Genomic DNA, 23,742 nt, shown 5'->3' on the forward strand with positions numbered 1-23,742 from the left:
ACATTCCAGACCCAGAGCACTCCATAGGGCAGCTGGGCCCGGAAGGCCACTTGAGGAGAAGGATGGAGCGAGGGTGAGTGGCGCTGAAGCCCAGTCCCAGGGCAAGGTGGGGTGGAGGAACCCAGGCTGGCCGCATGCTCTGGATGTGACCCCAGTGCTAGGTGGCCCAAGTATGGGCTGTGGCCAGGGCTCAGGCTTCCTGCATGAACGGCGCCTCCACAGCATCCAAATCTGCCCAGTTCCCATGACGCCCGCCTGCCTTGCCCGGTCCCCACGACACCTGCACACTCCAGGGGTTCTGGACCCTCTGCTGATGGTACTCGGCACCTCCCCACCTGCACTTACGCCGAAACCTGCCACCTAGACCTCACGTCGCCCTCTAAGGTGATACCAGGCAGGCCTGACTCAGTTTCTCCCCCAGGGAGGCCCCAGCACATGGCACTGAACCTTCTCTGCCTAGCCTACACTCACCAAGCGCATTTCAACGTCTCTGTCCCTGGCAGCCTCCTGGGGTGACCTGGCTCCAACCGCGTCTCCTGGGGCGGTCAGGTCATCATTCTGACTTCGTCTGCAGAGCGGGCTTGCGGGAACAAGGCGGTGAGAGCCTGCGCAGCTCTGAGCGCACACAGCGGGTGTCGAAAACCCAGGGCAGCAAACGCGCCTAAGGGCTTCCGGCTGCGCCACGGGGTCAAGGGGTCGGTGAGGATCCGGGTCCTCCGCCTGGCGGGGGCCGGTGAAGGCGCAGACGCGGCGGCGGGTACTCTGTGGCCATCGTCTGATTGCTTGCACCTGGGCCCCCGACGCCGGCGGAGGAGCGCAGGGCCGCGGTCCTCGCCACGCAGCACGCAGACCCCCCCGGAATGCCGGCCCGCGGCCTGCTGAACGAGGCTTTGTTCTGAAGCAGCCTCTCCCATACTTCAAACCCAGTCGAGCGGCTTTCAGGCCTCACGGGTTTTAAGGACTCCTGGGCAGTCTGTGTCCCTGAGATCCGCACAGAGGGGCTGAGGGGCCCACAGGCCTGTCCAGGACCCCCGCAGTTCGCATGGCCCCCGGGCCCCCGCTCCTCCAGCCCGGCAAGGCTGCACACTGGAGCTCTCTGGCCTCACAGGGCCCCCACATCTGTCCCCCAAGGGGCCTTCGGGGGCCCTGGGGTGCAAAATGAGGAACCCCATGCTCTGGTATTCATGTGGATCTCTGCTGCTTGGCGTGGCTAAGACTGTCCCGTGGGCACCCTGCAATAGGGGCGGTGTTTGCAGGGACAGAAGCCCCTAAAAGGCAGGTGTGGGACCCCCAACCCAGGGGAGACCCTGCTCCCTCCTCACACTGAAGTCCCTAAGCAGGGGCTCCCTGGGGGGTGGGCACCCCAACCCTCTGTTTCATGCGTCTAGCCACCAGCCCCTCACACGACTCAGGCACGGGCCGACTGCTGGCCCTCACCCCCTCCATGGTAGACCCCCAATCCTAACAAAGCCGCTGCTCCCATGCACCTCAGAGCCCGCCCCTCTCCCCACAGGTGAGAAGCTGCTTCCGCATGGGAAGCGGGTGGGAAGGGTCTGACCCATGAGGAAACTGAGGCCCAGGGAGGAAGGACCTGGCCCAAGGCCACTCAGTGCCAGGGGACAGACAGTTGCTTCGGAGAGGTGGGGTGGCGTAAGCCAGGGCCGGTGAGCAGGTGCTGCCTGGAAGGCAGCTCTGTCACCCCCTCGGGAGAACCCAGCAGCGGCAGTGGCTGTGGTGAGGTCCGGCCTTTGCACGCCGGGCGCCTGGGTTGGGGATGTTCATGCTCTTGGGTCCCTCTGGGTCCCTCACAGGGGCAGCCCTGGGGCCCCCTGGACACCTGCGGGTGGGAACAGCCCTGGGGCCCCCTGGACACCTGCAGATAGGGACACCCCTGGGTCCTGGCTCTGTGTGTGTGTCAGAGGTGCAGGCAGACCCTGGACATGACTGCAGTGAGAGTCCTGGGAGAGGGGAGACTTCGAGCTCTGGAAGGTTCTGAAGGCCACTGGGAGCAAGACCACGAGTGCCACTGGGGAACGGGGCCACCAGCCTGCAGCTGCAGCCCCAGCGTCCTGGGGGCATTGTCCTGGAGCTTTGCAGGCCGGGGGGGGTGTCAGCGACAGCTGGATGCTGCTGGACCCCTCGCAGAGCCCGAAGCCCCCGGAAGGGTACAGGCCCACGTTCCCCGCGAGCCCCCACTGCCCTGGCTGGGATCGTTCCACCAACAGGGACCCGGGGTAGGGTCCATTTCCTCCTCACGGGGCCTTGGGTCTGCACCCTCTCCTCTGGCCTCAGTTTCCTCATCCAGCCTACTGTGAGGCGTCACGCCTGGACATCCCAGGAGGGGGAGTGGTCTCTTTGCAGGACCCCCCACCCATGACGGGGCTGAGCAGCCTCCAGCATCTGCGTCTGGGTGGGGCCGGGGCACCCGGGTGGCACCTGCCACGTCCTCACCAGCCCACCTGCCCCAGCTGTGCGGGACCTGCCTGTGGGGCGGCCTGTTGATATTTGAGGTGAGTCAACACGGCCGCTGTCAACAAAGCTGGGCAGGCCCGAGGCTCGAAGGAGTCACAGCCCCAGCACCTGCCGCTGCCTTCTGCCCCCACCCCCGCCACCTTCGCCCGCAGGCTCTTACCTGGGCCGCCCTTCCTGGGACCCCGGGGCGCTGAGCAGCCGGCAGATGCCAGGAGGTCGCTCTCCAGCACAGGCTGCGTCTGGGACATGGAGCGGCAGGTGGACCCCGAGGCTGAACCAGCCAACCTGTCCCTCAGTCTCGGAGCCGGCATGGGGAGGGCCACCCTCAGGGGCCGGCCTGGGGCCCAGGACAGGCCTCTTCCGGGACTGCCTTTCCCGACGTCCTGGGGCCCCCAGCGAAGGAGGAGGGGCTGGGCCAGCTGGGGTGTCCTGGAGTTGGGCCTCTGTCCCTGGAAAGCCGGGGCCTGCTGGCTGCCGACTGGGTGTCCTGGGCCCTGGGGAGGGGGTGGGAGCCCTGGGGCTCATGTGACTCGGGGCGGGCCTGGGGCTGCAGGTGGGGGAAGGTCTCCCTGCAGCCTGTGGGCGAGGCAGCCAGCTGTGTCCCCGTGATAATGCCGGGCCGGAGGCCTGCAGCTGCGCCCGCGACTTCCCCGACAGGAACCATCTGGGGCCCTGGCCTGCCCGGCCTTCCCTCGGGCCATTCCGGTCTGACTTTCCAACAACTTCCTCCTCCCAGCGGCAGCTCTGGTGAAGTCCCACCCACCGCGAGCCCCACAGCATGGCTGCTGGGCATGCGTCTCCTCAGCCTGGGCAGCTCTGCGCCTGGGGGCAGCTGCGTCCCGGAGCCCCTCTTCCCACCGAGGCTTGGCCTGGGGTCTCCCCCTCTCCGCCTCCCGCAGCCGGACTTTCCAGCACCCCTTTTACATCACCCCACTCCAGGGCCCTCCCCGCGCGTGTTCCTGTGGCCTTCGCCAGACGGTGCCTCTGACCAGCTGCTGGCGGTTCAAGGGCTCCCACCTGTCCTCGCAGTTCGCCACCTGCTGGGAACGACACCCTCTCTCTCTGCTCGGCCCCCTGTAGGGGCTCCAGGCCTCCGGGGGGCCTTGGATTGTACCCCAAGTCCCGGTGGCCTCCGGGGAGCAGCCTGGCAGCTCGGCCACGCTGCCCAGCATCCTGGAGTTTGCTGGGGCTCAGGGTGGGTGGCTCCTCCAGTCTGAGAAATTCCTGAAGCCGCCTCAGAGCCCTCCTGGGACCACTCAGACCCCAGGGAGAGCCCCAGAACCCATTTCTAGCGGCCGTTGGGTGAGAGGGAGGCACATCCCAGATGCTGGGAAAAAGCCACTCTCTGAAGGGCCCCGAGAACTGTCGGAGGGCAAGAGGGGCTTCCCGGGAGGGGACCATGACCCTCCGGCCCTGAGGCCTGGTTGGGTGGCGTTTCGGCTGCCGTGGCTGGAGGCTTCGTGGCCTCAGACCACAGGTGTGGAGCCCGCAGACTTGGCTGGTTCACGGGCATCAAGCTATTTTGATTTGATTTGATTTGATTTTTAGATCACGTCTGCACACAGTTAATAATTCGAACAGGACTCGGTCAAAGCTGACTCCTCCACACGGTCTCCAGGTGTCCCGGGTGCCCCGTCCTGGTGTTCGGGTGTCCTTCTCGGAGTTGGTGAGGACAAGCAGCATTCTGGGGCCGTGTCCCTCTTAGAGTCGGGGTGTGTTCATTCCTACTGGGGTGCAAGGCCCGCCCAGGCCTCCCCTGCGAGGGGTGGTGGGCCGCTGGGTTCCCAGGACTCAGGCTGGAGGGGACCTTCCTGCCAGCCCGGGGTCCCCATGGGCCCCCATGTCCCCTTCTGTTCCTTGGCATAAGGGTCTGGGGCCCTGACCCCCTTGGTTTCCTCACGTGCTCCAGCCCCAGCTCCTGTAGCCTTCCTGCTCAGAGGGCTGAGGGACCTCACAGGCCAGGGCTGCCGTGATCACACGGCTTATGTGTCCGTTGGTGCCTGTTCCCCCGCCGTGTGCAGTGGGAATCTTGGGAGTCGGGGAACTGAGGGTCTCAGGGAGGCGCAGCCCCGACGCTAAGGCAGCAGGACAGCACCCTGGCTGGGGCCCGTGGCCACCCCGCTGGGGTAGGAGACAGGCAGCCCCCCAGCCCTGAGGCAGATGTTTCAGGCCCACACCTGCAGCACCCCGCCCAACCCGCAGATGGGACAGTGCCACTCTTGCAATGAGGCCCCGAGCTCCTGCCCGGCCTGTCCTGCCTGTGTTCTGACCAGCGGGTCTGACGGAGGTGGGGTTGGAAAGAGAAGAAATTTGGCTCACGTCGGGGGACAGGAGCTGCCCCAACGTTGGCGGCCACCTGGGTGTGTGTGCGCCACTCCCTGCTCCCCGCTCCCCGCCCCCCGCCTCCTCTCCCCCAGGTCGGGCAGTTGGTGCTTGTGGGGAAGCAGACGTTGGCTGTGGCTTTCAGAGCCGGGCCGGGAGATAAGGGGTGAGGGAGGAAGTGGCTGCAGAGGTGGAGGCAGCAGGAGGGGCGCAGCTTCTCCCGGAGCCCCCTGCCGTCTGCAGCCGGCATCCAGCCTCCCGGGGCATAAGGGGCCTTTCCTTCCTTCCTAAAAGACCTGTTGGGGCCCACACTGGGATTCTGCTGGTGTCTCAGACAGCCCCAGGTCCTGGCCTCTGGGAACTACAGAAGATGCATTCCATCAGCATGTCCCCAGTATGGGCACCCTGCAGCTGGGGAAGCTGCCCCTGGGGAAGGACCATGTCCTCCAGGCAGAGAGGCCCTAAGGCAGGCTGCGGTGAATCTGCAGGATGGCCAGAGAGCTGGAGGGTGACAGAGAGCTGGAGGGGGCGGGCGAGGAGGCCTTCCCTTCAGGCAGCGTGTCTTATGTTTGCCTTCTCTTCCAGCCTGTAGGACGCCCCCACACACCCTTTACCACTGGATAAATAGATGAATGAATAAATTGATGAATGAACAGATGGGTGGATGAGTGGGTGGGTGGGTGGGTGGTTGGATGGATGGGTGAATGGATGGATTGATGACTGGATGGGTGGCGGATGGATGGGTGGGTGGATTGATGGGTGGGTGGATGGGTGAATGGGTGGGTGGATGGGTGGACAGATGGGTGGATGGGTGAATGGGTGGGTAGGTAGGTTGATGGGTGAATGGGTGGGTGGGTGGATGGTGGATACATAGGTGAATAGGTGAGTGGGTGGAGGGTGGGTGGGTGGATAGGTGGATCAGTGAATAAGTAGAAATATGGTTTTATGTAAGTTTCATGCCAGCCCACTTTACAGAGGAGGGAGGAGGCCCACGAGGGTGCCATCCCCAGTCACAAAGCCTGGAGAGAGGAATGACTGGCCATGTCCTGCCTTGGCTTCCTGGTCCTGAATACGGTGTGGACAGTTGGGGTGAGCCACAGAGGGAGGGGGTGTTCAAGGCTGCCCAGGTGAAGCAGCTGAGGCGCAGGCTGGAGACACCCCAACGGGAGCCCTGAGCTGGAGTCGGGGTCTTCACCTTCCTGGCGTGTGGGCTCCTGGGGCATCTAGTAAATAAATGAGTTCACAGAATTACCAAGGAAACCCATTTTACCAAAGTAGAGTTGCCACCCTGGGAAGACATTCTGGCGCAGGGAGGGCTGTGCTTTTCATGAGCTGTGAATTGAAGCGGAGGGAGTGAGAACGGCGTTCTGAGGTATTGCAGTGTGTGGAAGACGGGGGGTCTGTCGTGGAGCCCTGGACCCTCCCAAGGTGTGGCCGCTTGGGTCCCACAAAAGTGGCCCTGGGGCAGCTCTCTGGTGTCACCGTCACAGGCACGGCTGACACCCCAGGGACGGAGGTGCCCACGTTCATGGTTAAAGGAAAGGATAAATTCTAGTTACAGACCCTACTCATCAACATGAAACAACTTCCCATCCATGTCCACGGCTCCCCTGAACTCTGAGGAAGCAGCCACAGTCCCAGCTTATCTGGAAGGTGCCTCCCAGTCCCAGTTCACCACCCCCGCTTCCGGGAGTCTCCGGTGGGACAGCCGGCCCTGTAAGGGCTCCAAAGTCACACTCAGCGCTTCCTCTCTGTGCTGGGTGCACTTGGGCAAGTGTCTCTACCCAGTTCCTCAACTGTGAAGTAAGAAGGTGACGGTCGGCTGAATGGGGTGTGGTGAGGATTTAATAAAACAGTTTGGACTTTCGAATGGTGCCCGTGAAGGTGAGTGGGTGCCGAAGGGCAGCTGTGACCCCTGCAAGGTCCCCGAGCCACGAAGGTGCCAGCCCAGAGGAAGAGCGGAATCCCCGCACCGACGTCTGGGCCTGCCTGCCTCCGGGGCGGGCCCGTGGCTGCTAGAAAGCTCTTTCTAAACGGAGCCCAGCTTGGCGTCCTGTGGATGTGGGCCTCCCCGGGAGAGTGCTCTGGAAGGGAGGAATGGCTCTCCCTGCCCCTGCCAGCCCCACCACCACCTCCTGGAGTCAGCCTCAGCCTCCCGGCTCTGCAGCCTCACCCCTCCAGTGCAGAAAGACTTGCTTCCATGGCAGTGTGGCCACCAAACCCTCCTCTTAAACCTTCAGTGGCTGCCCATGAAGGCAGCTGGGGGCCCCACCATACTCTGCCCACTCCGCACATCAGAGCCGCTTCTCCCCAGCTGCTTCTCCTCAACTCTGGGCCTTCCCCGGCCCTCCCATAGAACCTTCCCTCACCTGGCGGGCTCCTACCCAACCCTCAGAGCCCTCAGGAAGTGCCCCATCCCAGGCTCCACGCCCTGCACGCTTCCATCCCAGCATTAGCACCTGGGGTTGCAGCTGGCGGAGTACCCGCACACCCATCTCTGGCTGCCCCGCGCTGCACCGGGAACTTCTCCAGGGTGAATTCCACCTCTCCTGCCCTCAGGACTCCCCTGGGGCTCTGCCCCCACACATCCGAGGGAACACAGAGGAAACAGCATCCCTCTGCTGCTTCTGAGGAGCAGGATGGGCTGAGTCTCCAGGCCACCCAAGGCAGCCTTGGGACCCCAGGGCGGCCCCCAAGGCCTGGGAGGCTCAGTGGCCTTTGACCAGACGGGAGGGGCTTCCAGGCGGGCAGTGGGTGTGGGGCGGAGAGCCGACCCGCTGTGCCCTTGACTGGCATCCTCCCTCGTGAAGGGCGTGGTGCTGAGCAGAGACAGGAATCCGAACATGGGACAGCAACGGCCTCACCCCCACTTCCCGCGCACCCTGGACTTGCCAGGACGCTGGTGACCTGGTGTCATCGGCTCGGCGTCTGACAGGACTGTGGGTCTTCCCGCCCAGAGGCCCAGGGAGGTTAAGCAATTTCCCAGGTGACCAGCAGTGCCCTGGGTGGGATTTGGGACCCAGGCTGACCGAAGGGCACTGAGGCAGCGAGCCCGTGGTGGTGACACCCACCCAGCTTCCAGGCCAGGGAGCCCCCCACCCACTGCAGTCTCTGCTCCTCCCCAGCACCCAGGAGGCATCAGGGCTGGGCAAGGCTGCCCCTTCTGCAGAACAGGAAGCTGAGGCTCCCAGAGGGGAAAGTCCCAACCCCCCTGGGGGTCCCAGGGTCCTAGGCGGCTGCACCCCAGCTGCAAAGGGGGAAGCCCCGCCTGGAGGCCACTTTCCCTGTAAGGAGCCTGGGCGGGGTGAGGGCTGCGACGTCCCAGTGCCAGTCCGGTTTCCCTCTGACTCAGGCTGAGGTGGCTGCCTGTGTGCTGAGGCCGTGTCCAGGCTGCAGGCCCCACACTGGCAAGCGGCCCCGTCTCATCTGGGAGCCCCAGAGGCCACGCTCTGCCGACCAAGGGCCGGTGTGTGTGCAGCGGGAGGAATGGGCGAGGGAGCCCCTGCCTGGGCTCGGGTGTGGCTTTTTCTTCTTGCTCTTTCTTTCCTGCCCTCTGTCCTGCCTGGGTGTTGGCAGCAGCTTAAGAGGGAAGAGGGTGGCCTTGGCCTACCTACCAATGTTCTAGAACATTCTGGAATATTCTGCTGGCAGCCTGGAGCCTGGGATCTGGGTAAACCTGGCCCATCGAGCAGCATCCAACTCGTGGGTAGAGGCAGCTGCCCGCCCTCCAGAGCCAGGGTGCCACCTCCCGTGCCTTAGACACCTGCCTCAAGCCGGGCCCAGCCCCTGCCTCCCACCGGTGGCTACTTCGGGCTGCGGTGGGGCCTGGCGTCATGGAATACCCATCTGGGTCTGGCCAAGAGGCACACGGAAGGGTCCAGAAGAATCCAGGAGTCTCGGGTTAAGAGCCACACGTCCTGACCTGCCCCAAACGTGAACTCGGCCCCTGAAGACCCCGTGTGACCCTTACGGCCCTGTCACTGCACCTTAGATCTGAATTGGAAGATAAATTGGAATGGATCCAATAAGAAAAAATGTTGTGTTTTGTTTTCACTATTTATTTGTTTACTTATTCTGACGCAGGGTCTTGGCTCTGTCGCGCAGGCCGGAGTGCAGCGGCGTGACCTCGGCTCACTGCAGCCTCCACCCCCTGGGCTCCAGCGGTTCTCCTGTACCAGCCTCCCGAATAGCTGGGACCGGAGGCGCCCGGCACCGCGCCTGGATAACTTTTTATTTTTTGTGGAGACAGGGTCTCGGTGTGTTGCCCAGGCTGGTCTCAAACTCATGGCTGGAGTGACTCTCCTGTGTCAGCCTCCCAAAGTGCAGGGATCCCAGGCGTGAGCCACGGCACCCAGCCTCATTGCTTTTTAATAGGTAGGTTCCTACTGACCCTGTTTTTAGACACACACAAGCTTAGAGAGCAGACAGGCTGGCATCAAGCACTCCGCCTCACTCAACTGCAAGCTCTTTAAACATCAGATGTTTCTACGGTGCTTTTGGGTCCCTGGCCTGCAGCAACCTTCCCACTCTGCCCATGTTCAGCCCTGACTCCAGACACCAAGAAGAAGGGGCCGGGGAGGGGGGTCCAGGGCTTCTCAGAGCGTGGTCCCCGACCCTGGGAACTTGTCAGAAATCCTTGCCCACCCAGGACCTGTGCAGGAGGCACCTGGAACTGTCCGGGGTCCGCTCCACTTGTCCCCGAGGGGACCTGGGGGAACGAGTGTGCCCTGGGGTCTACATGGAGCCAGGGTGAGGCCCACATGGTGACTCCGTCTCTGCCCGAAGGTGGGTGGAGGAACTTCCCTGAGGCTCTGGGCCCTCCCTGGGGTTCCAGCCACCTGACCTCAGAGCACGTGTCTGCGGCGCTTGGTGTGGGGGTGGGTCCAGGGTCCAGTCCCTTCCTGCTCATTGCCTGCACGCCTGACCCATCTAAGGGGGTCCAACCCCAGCGGCCTGAGAGGGCAGGGTCTTATCGGGAGGAAGTTGAAGGTCACGGAGGAGAAGCAGGGGTGGGGAAGACCGTCAGGCTAAACTCCCCCCTCCCCCCCATCTGGCAGCTCAGAGATGGGGGCGGGGAAGACCACCAAGCAGAATCCCCCCATCAGGCAGCTCAGGGGAGGGGGCTCTATGCCGGGTGTATCCCAAAGAGAGTGGCCGTTTGTTGCAGTCGTGACCCCCTGGACACAGCGTCATCACCCACAGGCCACACGACCTCAGGGTCCAGCTGCTGCTGTGCAGTGTGTGGTTTGGACGCACTTATCCCTGCACATCCTGTGGTCACAGCGGGATGTGAAGTTTGTCATTCAGCACCCAGGGAGGCTGCTCCTGCAGGTGGGGCTCTGGCCTCCACCTGACTTCCAGCTGCGCCCCGTGTCCAGGGACCCGCTCCAGCCCTCCAGTCCCACTTCCTCCCTTCCCTCTGCTCACTCAGCGCCTCCTGGAAGTCCCTTCTCACCAGCCCCCGGGAGGTTTGGATGCTGGGTCCTGGGGAAGGGGCCTTGGGGTCTATAGCAGGGCATCTGAGGGTCCCAGGGCACCCAGAAGACCCAGAAAGTCTGTGGGTGACTCAGCAAACCCTCAAATCAAGATATGGGGCGTCTCTCAGGCGTGCGCTGTGGGAGGGGTGGGATGTGGGGTCTGCCCGGAGTGAGGGTCTCGGCCCTTGTCTGCTCCTTGTCCCTCTGTCACTGTGTTCCCTCACAGCCTGGCACGGCCCACCCGCCTCCCACCTCTGCCCACGGCTCAGCCCGGCCTCTCAGACCCTCCCCCCCAGCCCTGCAGCCCCTCCTACTTTGTTTTTCTTGAATAGCAGGTGGTACTTTCTGATGTGCTGAATGTTGTTTACCGCCTGTCTCTCCCACGAGGTCAGCTCCAGGGAGACGAGCTTTTGCTTTCTTTCTTTTTTGTTTAAACAAACTTTATTTTTTCTATCAGCTTTAGGTTCACAGCAAAACTGAGCATGAAGTACAGAGGGTTGCCCTGCACCCCTGGCCTCAGAAACCCAAAGAGAGTGGCCGTTTGTTGCAGTCGTGACTCCCGGACACAGCGTCATCACCCACAGGCCACACGACCTCAGGGTCCAGCTGCTGCTGTGCAGCGTATGGTTTGGACGCACATATCCTGACGTGGACCCACGGCTGTGGTATCATGCAGAGTAGCTTCACTGCCCCAGGGCCCCCGTGCTCCTGCTACACATCCATCCCTCCCTCCCTCCCTCTCCGCAGCCCCCGGCATTGCTGATCTTGGTGCATCTCCACAGTTTTGCCCTTTCCTGGATGTCACAGAGTAGGAACCCTACAGGGCGTCGTCTTTGTTGCTGTGCTGCTTTCACTCAGCAGCGTGCAGCTGCCGGCCCAGCGTGCATTTACCGTCCCTCCGTGTCTCTCTTTTTTTTTTCAGACTGTGTCTCGCTCTGTCGCCCAGCCTGGTGTGCAATGGCACGATCTCTGCTCACTGCAATCTCTGCCTCCCAGGTTCCAGCGATTCTCCCCCCTCAGCCTCCCAAGTACCTGGGATCACAGGTGCCCACCACCATACCCGTCTGATTTTGTATTTTTAGTAGTGAGGGGGTTTCTTTATGTTGGCCAGACTGGTCTTGACCTCCTGACCTCGAGTGATCCACCTGTCTTGGCCTCCCAAAATGCGGTGATGACACGTGTGAGCCACCACGCCCCACCCCTTCGTGTCTTTTGAGGGCCTGGCAGCTCACTTATTTTCGCCCTCTGAAGGGCGTCCTGGTTGCTTGTGAAGAAGCTACTTTAACTCTGGCGTGCGAGTTTTTGTGCGGACACGAGTTTCCAGCTGGGCTGGGTGAACGCCATGGTGAAGCTGTCGGCTGCGTCTCTGTGTGTGGTATTTCCTGCTGCAGCCCGAGACCAAATAGCACACGGCACACAGACACCCAGCAAATCCCGAATTAATGCGCGAAGAAAGCGGTGACCCGGAGAACGCAGCCCTCCCCGGCAGCTCGCCAGGTCTCTCCTCGGCCCAGCTTCCCTTCCAGCCCCGCTGTGCTTCCTCCGGTCTCCAGGGCGGCCGCGCCGTTCTCCACGCCCGAGGGAGCCACAGGAGGCTGAGCTCACAGGCGTTCTGCCTCCCAGCAATGGAAACAAACCCCAAATTCGGAAGCAGCCACCGTTTGTGAGGCCCAGACCCTCGGTGGGGCGGGAGTCCGGAAGGGCACCTGGGGTGTCTTGTCTCTGCTCCACTGTCTGGAGACGTGGAACAAACTGGCCGGGAGCACGGTGGCCTGCGGCGCCGCCCCACCCACCTGGGTGCCTGTGGGCAGTAGGCAGCTGGTCTGGGCTTTGGGCTGGGGCTGGGACCACTGAGACACCCGGGGTACAGGGATGACAGAGTTTTCTGAGGACAGAGGCAGGGGCTGGAGCGATGCTGCCCCGAGCCGGGGAACGCCAGGATTGCTGCAGCCCCCGGGGGCGTAAGGGGCAGGGCAGCCGGAGCAACACCACGCTCGGGGCTTCAGCAGCAGAAACGGGCTTTCACGCAGCTGTGGAGGCTGGAGGTCAAGATCAAGGTGCTGATGAGCTTGGCTTCTTCTAGGCCTGGGTCCTTGTCTTTGCCGACAGCCGCCTTTGTGCGCTGCCCTTGCGTGGCCTTGCCCGCGTGCACGCACCTTTGGTGGCTCTGTAAGTCCGACTTTCTTTCTTTTCTGTTTTTTGAGACGGAGTCTCATTCTGTCCCCCAGGCTAGAGTGCAGTGGTGTGATCTCGGCTCACCGCAACCTCCGCCTCCTGGATTCAAGCGATTCTCCTGCCTCAGCCTCCTGAGTAGCTGGGACTACAGGCACGCACCACCACACCCAGCTAATTTTTGTATTTTTAGTAGAGACGGGGTTTCACCATGTTGACCAGGCTGGTCTCGAACTCCTGACCTCAGGTGATCCACCCACCTCGGCCTCCCACAGTGCTGGGATCACAGGTTGAGCCCCCGTGCCCGGCTGTAAGTCCAGGTTTCCTCCTCTTACAAAGACACCTGGGGGCCTGGGTCAGGGCCCCACCCGATGGCCTCTGTTTGACGGGATTTTCTATTTAAAGAACCTGATTCCAAACAGTCACATTCTAAGGTCCCATCAGGACGTCCACATGGGAATCTGTGGGGCAGCACTGACCCCATCACAGGATTCGTCGCTGGAGCCCTTGGAGGGGGCGGCCCTGCGGACACCTTGATTTCAGCCTGTGCACCCGAAGCTTCGATGGCCCACTTCTGTGGCTTCCAGCCCCAGGCTGCAGGGCTTTGCGTGCAGGACAACAGGGCGCCTGCCACTTGCCTGTTATTAGCCTCTGGTCCCATGTTGCAGGTGGGAAGCAGGGGTCAGCACTGGGGGATGGTCCCACTCCACGCAGGGTGACAGGTGCTCCTGGCTCCCAGCAATCTCCTTCCCACCCACCCGGTGTCTTGTGCATGGCGCACGCGTGTCCCGCAGGCCTGATGGGAGCTGGGAGCTGGCTTCTGGTCCCTGTGTGAGGTGGGATCTGACCGTACTGCCAGGGAGGCAGGCAGCACAACAGACCATGAGACGGAAGAGCCAAGCCGTGCGTGCAGTGGGAAGGGTGAGGCGCACGGTGTGACAGGGTGGGGAGGGCCTTAAGGGCAGACGGGAGGAGACACCGGGCACCCGGAACCCCCCGCATGGGTCCAGCCTCCTCTGGGGGGCGCAGTTCCTGCAGGCCCAGCCGAATATGCAAAGGCCCAGCTCCCTCTGCCCCGGACCCCCGCCAGTCCCGCAGAGCCACGAGAATTCGGTCACGGGGTCCCTGGAAGGCAAGGCCCTCCCTAATCTGGGCACCGGGGCCTCCCAGGTGGCGAGGACAGACTCCTAGGCAGGCTTGAGGCAAAAACATGGCACTCTGGGACGTATTTGGATGTAAATGTTTTCAGCATAGAGCAGCTGGGAGCTGCGGCCTCCGTGTGCGTGGGATCCGGGGCCATATGGCTCCTCTCCTGGCTGTGCTGCCTTCCTGGATTGGGGGCGCTGCCTGGCGGGGCCCTTGGCTCCTTGGGCCCCCAGGGGTGTCTGCCGGGGGTCCGACTTAAGTCCTGCCCGCCCCTCACTGGCTGCTGCCCGCCCTGCCATCTGTCAGGTGGGCTGAGACCGTGCCAGCCGCCCTGGCCATGAGGAGGCTGAGGGGCTTGGGCCTGGTGCCAGCCCGATGGGTGTGGGTGTCTGCAGCCTTGGCAGCATCGGGTAACTTCTCTCTCCCCACACTTGCCCTACTCCTGGTTGGGAAAGAGCCAGGTGCTCACCTGTGGCCCTGCATGATAAAACCACACAGCCGCTCATAGGGTCATCTTGGCAGGGGACCTTCCTGGCCACATAGAAGCCTCACAATTCCTGCCTCTTCTCTCCCATCTGAGGCAGCTCCTCCCAGAGACCCCGAGAGACACCTCGGACCCTGGGAGATGGGAGCAGAATTGTATCTGCCTGGACTCGTGGGCTGCCTCCCCTCTAGAACAAGCACTGGCTCCCCATCTACGTCGACTCAAGGCAAAGTCTGAGTCCAGCCCTCGCAGCCCCGAGCAAGCTGCCCTCCCGTGCTCTCCACAGCGGGGGCTTCCCGAAAGCCCCACCACTCCCAGCTCCAGCCGCCGACCTCGGTCACAGTTGTGGGGGATCTGGGCTGTGAGGCCCTGGGAGGGGGCCCAGTGCAGCAGCGGCAGACAGGGGCACTGTGGGGGGCTCCTCGGGGGGCTGCTGGGCCCTCTCCAGCTTCAAACGGAAAAACACAGGCTGGCGTGGGGCTATGCCCAAGGTTCTGGACGGGGTGTGTGAGTCAGGACTTCATCAAGGACCCCGACCTCCTTCCTCCCCTGCCCCCTCCCTCTCACAGTCAGTGACGTCACAGGGACCCTGCCCGCTCCCTCTCACGCCCTGCCACGGCCCCTGTCCAGGCTTGCTGCCATCTGGCCTGTCTCATGATTCCCAGGTGGCTCCTGCAGCCCCAGGAACCTCAGCTTCTGACCACCGCATTCAGGAAAGGAAGAGAAAGAGCCGGGGAGGAAAGTCTTTTCCAGAAACCCCCGTGCCGTTCTCTGCTTTCAGCGGACGGGCTAAGCCGGGTCTGGCGGTCGTGCCTGGCTGCCAGGAAGGTCCTGTGGGGTCCCTGCCTTTCTGGGGCATAACAGCGAGAGCTCAGAGGGAACCGAGGGGCCGCAGCCAGGAAAGGAAGGCCAGAGCTCCCCCAGGCCGAGTGGGGCCTGAACGCTGCTGGGCCAGCTCTAGTCGGCAGGAGGCCAGCGTGCTGTGCTGGGGGCGGGCACAGACCCTGCGTGTGGGCCTCAGTGCCAGCGCCTGTGCTCTGTGGCTGAGGACGGGGCTTCCACAGCCCCCCACCCCCCAGGTGTGGACAGCAGGCTTGGAATGCTGGTGACGGGCCCGGGGGCTTGTCCTGGAGGCCCTCGGGCTGCTCTGTTAGACTCAAGACACGCAAAGCATGAGAGCTTCTTGCACCAGAGGCCTGGGGCAAGTTGCCACCTGCAGAGCGGAGACGCCCTCCTCTTCCTGCTGAGCCCGGGAGGCTGCAAGGCGCGGGTCCACAAGCACTGCTTCTCCGAGGAGGCTCCCTGCGGAGCTGTGTGGGTCCTTCTCACTTTCCCTCCACCTGGGGCTGCCCTGCTCCCCGGCCTAGCTTGGAGGGATGAGACAGCAGCTGGCTGGGAGCCCTGTGAGCCCTCACTGAGATGGGGACCTTCAGCTGTACCCGCTTCTGGGCTGTCGCTGACAGTGCTGTTCCTTGCCTGGCTGCTCTGAGGCGTTCAGAAGAGGCTCACTTCCACACTTGCCCTGGAAATCCCAATTTTTGCTTTAAAATGCAGCAGTGGCGGGGGGAGGTGGCTCTTGCTTATAATCCCAGCCCTTTGGGAGGCCAAGGCGGGTGGATCAACTGAGGTCAGGAGTTCAAGACCAGCCCTAACACGGAGAAACCCCGTCTCTACTAAAAATACAAAATTAGCCGGGCGTGGTGGTGCATGCCTGTAATCCCAGCTCCTCGGGAGAGATTATCACTTGAACCTGGGAGGCAGAGGTTGCAGTGAGCCAGGATCTCACGACTGCACTCCAGCCTGGGCAACAGAGCGAAACTCTGTCTCAGAAAATAAATACGGCCGGGCGTGGTGGCTCACACCTGTAATCCCAGCACTTTGGGAGGCCGAGGCGGGCGGATCACGAGGTCAAGAGATCGAGACCATCCAGGCCAACATGGTGAAACCCCGTCTCTGCTAAAAAAAAATACAAAAATTAGCTGGGCGTGGTGGTGCGTGCCTGTAGTCCCAGCTACTTGGGAGGCTGAGGCGGGAGAATTGCTTGAACCCGGGAGGCGAAGGTTGCAGTGAGCCGAGATCACGCCACTGCACTCCAGCCTGGCACCGGGCGACAGAGTGAGATTCTGTCTCAAAATAAATAAATAAATAAATAAATACATGAATACAATGCAGAGGCCCTGGTCCCTGCAGCTGCCCCTTGTACCACAAGTACCACTGTTCATCTGAACGCAGCGCAGGGGTGGCGTTTCTTTCGCGTCCCCAGCCCCTGGAATTGTACCAGGCAGAGCAGGTGTTTGTACATGTTTGTAGAAGGAAAGAATGAACAATGCCTCCTGACATGGGCCCAGGAAGCCCCACATGACACACGCAGCACACGCCTGATCACACGTGGGCGCTGGGGGACGTGACACAGCACACGCCTGATCACACGTGGGCCCTGGGGGACATGACACACAGCACATATCTGATCACGCATGGGTGCTGGGGGACATGACACACAGCACATATCTGATCACGCATGGGTGCTGGGGGACGTGACACAGCACATATCTGATCACACGTGGGTGCTGGGGGATGTAACACACGCAGCACACGCCTGATCACACATGGGCGCTGGGGGACATGACACAGCACATATCTGATCACACGTGGGTGTTGGGGGATGTGACACACACAGCACATGCCTGATCACACATGGGCGCTTGGGGACATGACACAGCACATATCTGATCACACGTGGGTGCTGGGGACGTGGTATGTGTTTGCTTGTTTGTAAACCAGTTTTTTCTTTCCAGACACACTGGAGTCCCCTCTGGGTAGGAATTTGTTTCCCCACAACTCCAGACCGCAGCCCACAGCCAAAGCCAAACACAGAGTGGCGCTCTGCGGGGCCCACGGCCACCTGGTGGCTGCGATCTCAGGCTGCCCAGGCTATTGGGTCACACAGAACGTGGCGGCCTCATGGATCCTGGGGGCGAGGCCTCCGCATGCAGGTGAGGCGCCTGGCTTCTCCCTGGGCCCGCTGAAGCTGTGATGTGGGGTTCCCTGACCACCCGGGCCTCAGTTTCCCCACCATGCTACAGGGAAAATAGTGTGTTGTGAGAGAAAGCAAGTTGTTCTCTGCAGAAAGCATCTGGGGCCGGGATGGCTGGGGCCAGGCTGGGGTTGCTGCTGGTGGCCGGCTGGCCTTGGGGACGGTTTCCTGGGCCACCTCCCATGCCACCCCCGGGGTCAGAGTCTCTGCAGGGTGGGGTTGGGGCTCTGAGTCTGCAGACAAATCCACTTCCGGCAGCCGCGTGGACTTCCCCAGGCTGCCCAAGGTGGCCCGAGAGATACGGGCAGGGGCTGGGAGCTTTTCTGCTGTGACAGGGGCAGTTGGCCCGGCTGGCTTGACCTTCTGCCAAGTTTATCTCCCACGGCCCAGCCAGGCCACCTCCTTATCACGGCCACAGTGAGCTGGGGGCGAGGGTCACAGCGTCAGGCGCCCCTGCAAGAGGCTTCTACCCAAATCCCGGCCACCCCAAGGCGCTCCTTCCCCACGGGCACCCGAGAGCCTCCCATCCGCTGCCGGGGTGGGCTATGGGCCCCAAGGGTGAGAGCCTCGTCCCCTCCGCTGCCTGCGGCTTCCTCCCTCCCCCACGGCTCAGGGCTGTTTTTCTCTCACACCTGTGCTCCGAGTCGGTTCACATCAGCCCCCGAGTCTAACCGAACCCAAAAATATTAAGCCAGGGCCCATCTGTCAGCCGACTGATGAGCACAGATGTGCTCCGGATTTCAGGAGGCCGACAGCCGGTCAGGGCTGTTAGGAGAGGCACCTGCTGCCCCGGCCCCCTGTGCCCTCGTGACCCTCAGCCCCTCCCAGCCCTGGGAGCCTCTGGAAGGGGCCTGCCCCACCAAGCAGGAGGAGTGTCCTGGGGCCCCCACAGGAGCCAGGCCCACCAGCTGGGACCCTTTGCCGTGAGTCTCTGCTCAGAAGCTGGCCTGGGGCTGCCGCTGGGCAGGGGCATGGTCTGCTCTGGGGTCGTCACCACCTTGGCACTGGCTTGCCTTTGCCTGCAGCACGTCCCCAGGGGCCCCAGAGCTCCTTGGCTGGGTCCAAACAATACATTTGCAGCTTGCTTTGGGTTCACATGAGGGTCCCTTCTGGCTGCTTCATGTAACAGATGCCCTTACTGCTCTTATTTCCAGAAGGAAGGGGGAGAGAGCAAAGCAAACACCCCTCCCTCCTCCCTCCCTCTTCCTACCCCCTCCCTCCTCCCTCCTCCCTCCCTCTTCCTACCCCCTCCCTCCTCCCTCCTCCCTCCCTCTTCCTCCTTCCCTCTTCCTCCCTCCCTCTTGTTCCCTCCTCCCTCCTTCTCCCTCCCTCCTCTGTCTTCCTCTTTCCCTCCCTCCTCCCTCTCCTCTCTCTGCTTCCTCCCTCTTCCCTCTCTTCCCTCCTCCCCTCCGTCCTCCCTCCTGCCATCCCTCTGGCCCTCTCATCCTCCCACACTTCCTCCTGTCCTCCCTCCTCTCTTCTCCTTCCTCCTCTTTCCTCCTTTCCCCTCCCTTCCTCCTCCCTCCCTTCTCCTCCTCCCTCCTCCCTCTTCCCGCCTTCCTCCTTCCTCTCCCTCTTCATGTAGAATCTCCGTTCCTTCCCCTCCCTTTCTCCTCCCTCCTCTACTCTTTCTTCCTTCTGTTTCCCTTCTGTAGGAGCCAGAGACAGATGCCCAGTGAGGAGGCTGTGGTTCAGGAGTCTGAGGTTGGGGCTGGATGGGGGGAGGGGGTGTGGCTGGTGGCTGGGAGAAGCTGGGAGGAGCTGGGAGGGGCTGGGAGGGGCTGGGAGGGGCTGGGAGGGGCTGGAAGGGGCTGGGAGGAGCTGGGAGGGACTGAGAAGCTGGGAAGGGCTGGGAGAGGCTGGGAGGAGCTGGGAGGGACTGGGAGGAGCTGGGAGGGGCTGGGAGGGGCTGGGAGGAGCTGGGAGAAGCTGGGAGGAGCTGGGAGGGGCTGGGAGGGTCTGGGAGGGACTGGGAGGAGCTGGGAGGGGCTGGGAGGGGCTGGAATCTGGCTGTAGCTGGGGAAGAAGCAACAGGACTGTCTGGCAGATGAGAAAAACCAAGGTTCTCTGGAGTGGCCAGCCCTGCCCCTGCCCCAGAGGGTGCCCCCCTGACACCTGTGCCTGAAGCTGTCCTGTGATCAGCACCTGTTCAGCTCCAGGGACGGCTGAGGGGGCCTAGGACCAGGAGTGTTGAGGCCTCAGTGGGAACGGGCCTGTCCAGGGTCCTGGGGGCCAAGGGCACTGGCGCTGAGGCCGGCTCAGCCTTGCTGGACAGGCGGGAGGCCTGTCCACCCCTCCGCTCCCTCCGCTCCCTCTGCTCTTGCTGCTTCTCCCTGGGCACCAGGGCTGGGCGGCAGCGTGGGCTTCACTCCCTTCACCTCTTGGATGGATGAGGTCACTGAGGGCCAGGGTCTCCCAGGCAGGAAAAGACGGCACCAGAATTGGAACCCAGTGCCTGCTCTGTGTGCCAGGCACCCACGACTGCGGTCCCCAAGTGGCTGAGCTGTGGGACCCGGACGAGGCCTCCCAGCAGCAATCAGGGCCCTGAGCCGGGTGGCGCGGAGGCCACAGTCACAGGTCTCGCCAGGGGCTTTGGGCCAGGCTCCGCCACCAGAACCCGGGTTTGGGAACTGGCTGGGGGCCCCTGGCTGTCCCCCAACCCGCAGAAGCCTCACTTTGCTCATTCCTGAAACGGGGATCAGAAGAAGCCAGTTCTCCTGATGTTTACCTGAAATCTGCCCAGGCGTGTGGCCTTCGAGCCTTTCCGAGCAGAGTCTTATTCCATCTTAATATGCACACGCTCTTGTGTGTCCGCAGACGACACACATATGCCACTTAGATGCGTGAGAGTCTGTGTGATTCGTGAGCGTCAGCGGAGAACCTCTGTTCACCTCACACGCTGCCGAGAGCGGCCTTCCCTTCCCCTTGGAGAAGTGGCTACTATTTAATTTATTGTAGGATTTCTTTCTTTTCGTTTTTTTCCGAGATGGAGTCTCGCTCTGATGCCCAGGCTGGAGTGCAGTGTTACAATCTCAGCTCACTGCAACCTCCGCCTCCCGGGTTCAGACGATTCTCCTGCCTTAGTCTCCTGAGTAGCAGGGATTACAGGTGCCTGCCACCACCCCTGGCTAATTTTTGTATTTTCAGTAGAGGCAGGGTTTCACCATGCTGGTCAGGGTGGTCTCGAACTCCTGACCTCGTGATCTGCCTGCATCGGCCTCCAAAAGTGCTGGGATTAGAGGTGTGAGCCACTGTGCCCTTGGCCCAGGAGAAAACAGAGCATGTGGGACACCCTGGGCCCCTGCGTCCTCCACGGCTGCCCAGGGAGGGGGGCGGCTTCAGCCCCACCTCGGGCTGCGATCACGTCTCTGCCGTCTATCGCTTCACGTCTCCGTGTGCGTCCGTCCCTCATCACAGCGTGACGTGCCTGTGTCAGGACTGGACGCCTCTTCTTCCACCTTGGCTCTGAGCTGTTTCGTGTGGTGGGTGAGGCTCATGCTCCCACGTTTGCGCCACATGGTGCCGTTTTAGGAGACGCCGCCTCACTTTGTTTGTCTGTTCCGTGGGGTCGCTGTGGGATGATCACAGTCACAAACTGTGGCATCTGAGGAAGCATGCCCTTGGCCTCTGCCCCAGTTCCCAGCATGGTGCTCCTAACCCTTAGCATTTCCGGGATGCCGGGAGCAGCTTCCGCTCTATGAGGCACCCGTGGGGGCTCCTGGATGGCGGCTGGACACTGAGGAGCCCCTAGGATAAGAAGCCGGGAGCTTGCCATTGCCCCTGGGGAGAAGATGGTGGACGTGGAGGTCATCAGGGGTCATGCTTACGTGATGCAGCCTCCAAAGAAACCCCTAAGAGATGGAAGACGGGACTTGGGAGCGTCCAGGGTGGAAACGCATCAGTGCCGTGGGGGCGGCCAGCGCCACTCAGCAGGGTAGAGCTCCAGCGCTTGGGCAGCTTCCAGACCCCGCCCTGCAGATACCTTCCTGAGAGTCCTCAACAACGTCCTCCATAATAAACCGGTCCATTTAAGTGAGTCCTGTGAGCTGGCCTGGCACATACCAAACTGGGAGCCGGGGCTCACTGGAACCCCGATTTATAGCGGATCAGTGAGAAGCATGGCCTGATCCTGAGACGGGCGCTGTGTGGGGGCAGGCTGTTGGCCGCCCCCGGCCACCGGGGTCTATGGTGACTCGATTTAATCAAGCTGAATGGTGGGCACCCCTCTGTCCTCCACAGAGAGCCAGAGACTGGGTCAGTGGGAAGCCCTCTGCATCCAGGGCTGGAGTGAGCCGCTGTCTGAGCATGGAGTTGGTTCCCTCTTCCCAGACCTGGGGCCTGGCATCTGGGCACACACAGTCTCCTTGTGTGCAGGGGGCACCTCGGCCTAGGGCCTGTGTCTCTGAGTGGGGCCTGCGCCTCTCAGGACCCGCACTTTCCATTATATTCTATCTCATTGAAAATTGCTGGTCAGCTTTCTAAATGGGCCTGTGTCTCCTGCAGGGATTGGTCACCTCCCACAGCCTGACAAAGGCTGGCCTACGGGTTTGGGGAGGGACGAGGGCTGGCCCTGGTGCACAGGGGACCCCAGCCCTGTCCTGGTCACCCAACCCCTCACCCCCACTAGCCATCAATAAAAGGGCAGCCCCTGGCCTAGGGGGTCATCTGGGACCCTGTGCCACCCCCAGGTGACAGCCGGAGTCTGCTCTGATGGCTGGTGTGGGAGTCTCCTGGAGCTGCCGTGAGAAGCACTACACACTGGGAGCCTCAGCAGCAAGGATTTGTTCCCCCACGGCTCTGAGACCAAGCTATCTGCAGCAGGGTCATCTGCTCCAGGCTTCTCTCCAGGTTCTGGAGGTTTGTGGGCAGTCTCTGGTGTGCCCGGGCTGGTGGGCGCATCACCACGATCTTGGCCTCCGTCTTCACGTGGCGTTCTCCCTGCGTGCACATCTGAGTGTCCGCACCCGCCCTTTCCAGAAGGAGACTAGTCCTACGGGGTGAGGGCCCACCCTAGTGATCTCACCTTCTTTCTCATCGACGAAGACCCTGCTTTCAGTAAGGCCATCGTCTGTGTTATTGGGGTTAGGACTTCAACTCATAAATTGTTGAGGGGCTCCATCCACCTTGTAAGGTAAACCTCCTGGGCCCCACGTTCTCAGGTGGGAGCATCTCCCCTTGGGCTTCCCGGAGCCAGCGCCTGTGGCGGCTGAGGGTGGAGTAGGATTTTGACCCTTGAGAAGGGGCTTGGCCCTTATTAGGTGCAACCCTCCTGAGTGCAGCCACGGGTGGAAAAGCCTCCCACACCCATTTGCCAGTCTTCTGGGCTCCTGGCCTTGAGCCATTCAAACCAGTTTCACCCAAATGGCTCAGATGAACCCCAAGAAGCTGGTCACACTGGATTGGGCCAGTAATATGGGTTTTGAGACTGAGTCAAGGCAGTACTTCTCGGCTGCCTGCGCTGGTGCCTGAATGTTACTGATCTGGGCTGCCGCACACACCAGCCTCCAGGGCATTGGATCCCAGCCCGGCCAGGGCTGCGGGAGCTGATGGGAGGCTGGAGCTGGAGCAGTCACCAAACCACAGATCAGGGAAGCTTGGGAGCGCCACACAGGATAGCACAGCAAGAATATGGCAAACAACGAAAACCCACACCTAGGCACATCATGTTCAAACTGCAGAAAACAAAAGACATAAAAACATGAAAAGAAGTTGAGGTGAGGAGGGGACTGAGCGTTTTACATAGTTAAAGCCAGAGAAGGCAGGAAAAGATGGAAAAAGGAAGACTCTTCAAAGGGAGAAGCAGAATCCAAAATGTCCACAGCACGTCATTTTCAACACTCAACATACAACTACAACACGACTGGACACGTAGAAAAACAGGAACGCATACCCAACGTCAACAGCAAAAACAGTTACTAGTAGTAGACACTGAGATGGCCCAGATGCCACAGTTAGTAAGAACTTTGAAGCAGCTACTAGAAATGTGCTCAAGTGGCCTGGTGCGGTGGCTCATGCCTGTAACCCCAGCGCTTTGGGAGGTGGAGGTGGATGGATCATCTGAGGTCAGGAGTTCAAGACCAGCCTGGCCAATGTGGTGAAACTCCATCTCTACTAAAAATAGAAAAATTAGCCTGACATGGTGGTACGTGGCTGCAATCCCAACTACTCGGGAGGCTGAGGCTGGCAAATGGCTTGAACCTGGGAGGTGGAAGTTGCAGTGAGCTGAGGCCATGCCACTGCACTCCAGCCTGGGTGACTGAGTGAGACGTTGTCTCCAAAAAAAAAAAAGAGAGAAATGTGTTCAACGGCCAGACATGGTGGCATGCACCTGGAGTCCCACTACTGGGGGAGCCAAGGTGGGACAATTGGTTGAGCCTGAAAGGCCGAGGCCACAGTGAGCTGTGACATGTGACGGTACTCCAAGCTGGGTGGCAGAAAAAGATGGTGCATGTAAATAAATAAATCAATCCCAGTCCTCACTCCAAAAGAAATGTGCTCAACCCCTTAACAAAACATGTGATCGCGATGGGTGAACAGACAGGGCTTCACAGAAGAAAAAGAAACAGACATCCCAGAACTAAGAAGCATCATACCCAAAATAAGAAATTCGCTGGGCCAGGTGCAGTGGCTCACAC

The 23,742-nt window shown here is 61.6% G+C and overlaps 1 protein-coding gene and 2 long non-coding RNA genes across 3 annotated transcripts in view; all 3 read right to left on the reverse strand.

The window, feature by feature from the left end:
- The window catches only part of LOC116555773, a 5,310-nt gene extending 2,690 nt beyond the window's left edge, over positions 1-2,620 (reverse strand). The window contains exon 1 of the long non-coding RNA XR_004270669.1: positions 1-2,620. This exon is cut by the window's left edge and continues 253 nt beyond it. This is a non-coding gene — a long non-coding RNA (uncharacterized LOC116555773).
- Positions 1-3,179, reverse strand: part of CBFA2T3 (CBFA2/RUNX1 partner transcriptional co-repressor 3) — a 94,127-nt gene extending 90,948 nt beyond the window's left edge. The window contains exon 1 of the mRNA XM_032283899.1: positions 2,633-3,179. Coding sequence (XP_032139790.1) covers positions 2,633-2,783 — 151 coding nt within the window. The 5' untranslated portion in view covers positions 2,784-3,179. The remainder of the gene's footprint in view (positions 1-2,632) is intronic.
- Positions 3,180-12,631: 9,452 nt separating this feature from the next.
- LOC116555389 lies at positions 12,632-22,938 on the reverse strand. Its single transcript, XR_004270517.1, has 3 exons — positions 22,927-22,938; positions 16,286-16,287; positions 12,632-12,751 (listed from the first exon to the last, which is right to left on the reverse strand). It is a non-coding gene; the product is annotated as an uncharacterized LOC116555389 (long non-coding RNA).
- Between the last annotated feature and the right edge of the window lie 804 nt (positions 22,939-23,742).

The sequence above is a fragment of the Sapajus apella genome, unplaced genomic scaffold, assembly GCF_009761245.1.
Source record: "Sapajus apella isolate SASKATOON/1434 unplaced genomic scaffold, GSC_monkey_1.0 scaffold15, whole genome shotgun sequence".
Taxonomy (NCBI): Eukaryota; Metazoa; Chordata; class Mammalia; order Primates; family Cebidae; genus Sapajus; species Sapajus apella.